This window comes from Sphaeramia orbicularis, chromosome 21 (assembly GCF_902148855.1).
Source record: "Sphaeramia orbicularis chromosome 21, fSphaOr1.1, whole genome shotgun sequence".
Taxonomy (NCBI): Eukaryota; Metazoa; Chordata; class Actinopteri; order Kurtiformes; family Apogonidae; genus Sphaeramia; species Sphaeramia orbicularis.
In genome coordinates, this window is record NC_043977.1 from 1,588,020 (window position 1) to 1,590,519 (window position 2,500).

At 33.4% G+C, this 2,500-nt stretch overlaps 1 protein-coding gene across 1 annotated transcript in view; it reads left to right on the plus strand.

Moving 5' to 3' along the window:
- Positions 1-2,500, plus strand: part of LOC115412457 (thrombospondin type-1 domain-containing protein 7B-like) — a 42,195-nt gene that overhangs the window by 602 nt on the left and 39,093 nt on the right. Inside the window, exon 2 of the mRNA XM_030124985.1 lies at positions 1,751-1,919. Within this exon, the coding sequence (XP_029980845.1) occupies positions 1,751-1,919 (169 nt within the window). The remainder of the gene's footprint in view (positions 1-1,750; positions 1,920-2,500) is intronic.

The following is a 2,500-nucleotide window of genomic DNA, read 5'->3' on the forward strand; positions in this document are numbered from 1 at the left end:
CTTTTGCAACGAAAATGCAAAAACAAGTGCATGTCCTTCACTTTTCCCAAATCTACTCCTGAAATATTAACAGTTGGACAACTTTGCGTAAACTTCCTAAAAGTTATATACGTGGGACACAGCTTGAGTTAAATATGTGTTGTATTAGTTACGTGGAAGAGCACCAGTAGGTAGGTCCACCACTGTGGGATCATCCAGTTTTCTGCCTCAAACTAAAACTCACACTCACATATTTGGACAGTTGATGAAAATAACAAAGTGTCGTTTCATCCATCTATAATTAGAACCATTCACTAATGATAGTTGTAGGTCATTTTTTTTATCATTTGAGAGTCAAAATACTATAAATAGTTCCTTCATGCACAGTGGTCACTCCAGTGGTCACTCCAGTGGACAGTTCTTCTCCAGCTGTTCTCTTGTATATTCTTGGGTTTGGTTGTTTTAGTTCCAGATCAGCCGACACAGTGGACACTTATGCACCATCCCATACACTGACACTGATAACATTACTGTAAGTTTGCTTTTCTTGATAAACCTGATCTACCATGTTTGACTGTAAACCAGTTCCTTGTTATTGTTATTAGACTGTAATTAACAACAAAAGTTTTTTGTTTTTTTTTTTTTCATTTTTGCATATTATCTCCATGAAGTGAGTAATAACTACTATTAGAGTTTGTTCAAATGTGAGAAAACATCAGATTAGCAGCATTAAAATGTTTTTATTTCATAGTTTTTACACAGTATATCAGTAAATACATGTTTCTTTGCTTCAGAAATTCAATACATAGTGTCTGGCTGAGTGGACAGTTTTGCATCTCCATAAAAATAGCTTAATGAAAATAATGAATTAATCACATTGTTTTTTTTAATGCGTAAGGAGGAATAAAATTACTCAAGAAAAAAATCTCAGTTAAGGTTCTCATAATTCATGCATGACAAGGTTATTATCAGGAACGAAAACTAACGAAATAACGAAAACTAGAATTGTAAAAACATTTTCGTTAACTGAAATAAGTAAAAACTATAATCAAAAAGAAAAAAAACATAACTTACTGAAACTGTATTGTGTGTTTACAAAACTAACTAAAATGGATAAAAATTATGGATAAAATTCCCTTCGTTTTCGTCTTTGTCAATGTCAGACTGATATGAAATTGATTTATTTCACTCTAGCAATTTTATCTGCTGGCACCATATGATATTTAAGGGTCCGTCACTTGTGTTCACTTGTGGTTTCCAGTCGTCTTCTGGTCCCCACTCTACCTGGAAACATGGAGACTAAAGCAGCAGAGTCCTGTCTGGGATTGATTTGAATAGGAGCACAGAGAAGAAGAGAAAAGAGACCACTGAACTACAACTGAACTACAACTGAACTACAACTAAACTACAACTGAACTACAACTGAACTACAACTGAACTACAACTAAACTACAACTGAACTACAACTAAGCATTTAGAAAATAATGAAAATTAATAAAAACTATCAAACCTGCTCTACAAACTAATTAAAACAAACTGAATTAGAGAAAAAAAGTCCAAACTAAATCAAACTAAACTAGAATGAAAAATCCAAAACTACTGGAACCTTACTGCATGAAAGGGTTAAAGTCTGGAGAACCACGTACATGAATAATGATGAGGTTATGTTTGAATCCTAACTCTTTCTATGGTCAAAGGTGTGTATATCAGTGTGTGTGTGTGTGTGTGTGTGTGTGTGTGTGTGTGTGTGTGTGTGTGTGTGCGTGTGCAGGGTGCTGAGTGTGGTGAAGGCTTTCGGAGGCGGAGCATCTCCTGTGTGGTCCACTGGGGCGACTGGCCCGAATCTCCTTCTCAGCCGGTTCAGGACGAACTCTGTGGAGACAAACTGAAGCAACAGGTGCAGCAGGAGATGGAACAGCCCTGCTTCGTCCCCTGTCCAGGTGAGACGGCACGCAACGTTCATTTTCATTTCATTTTATTTATTCATTTATTTAGACAGGGACAATGCACAACGTACATTAACCTTAAAAAGGACAGATGTTGTGTGCCAGGTTGTAGCAGTACGGGGAATTTCACCTGTAGTCCCTGTTCAGGCATCTGTATATCATTAAAAAAACAGAGATTAATAAAAACTAAAACATTAAAAAACAGTAAAAAAAAAAAAAGCATATTTATAACTCCATCTGTATATCATTAAAAACACAGAGATTAATAAAAACTAAAACATTAAAAAACAGAAAAAAAGCATATTTATAACTCCATCTGTATATCATTAAAAAAACAGATATTAATAAAAACTACATTAAAAAACAGTAAAAAAAAACAAAACATATTTCTAATTCCATCTGTATATCATTAAAAAAACAGATATTAATAAAAAACTAAAACATTAAAAAACAGTAAAGAAAAAAAAGCATATTTATAACTCCATCTGTATATCATTAAAAAAACAGATATTAATAAAAAACTAAAACATTAAAAAACAGTAAAAAAACAAAACATATTTCTAATTCCATCTGTA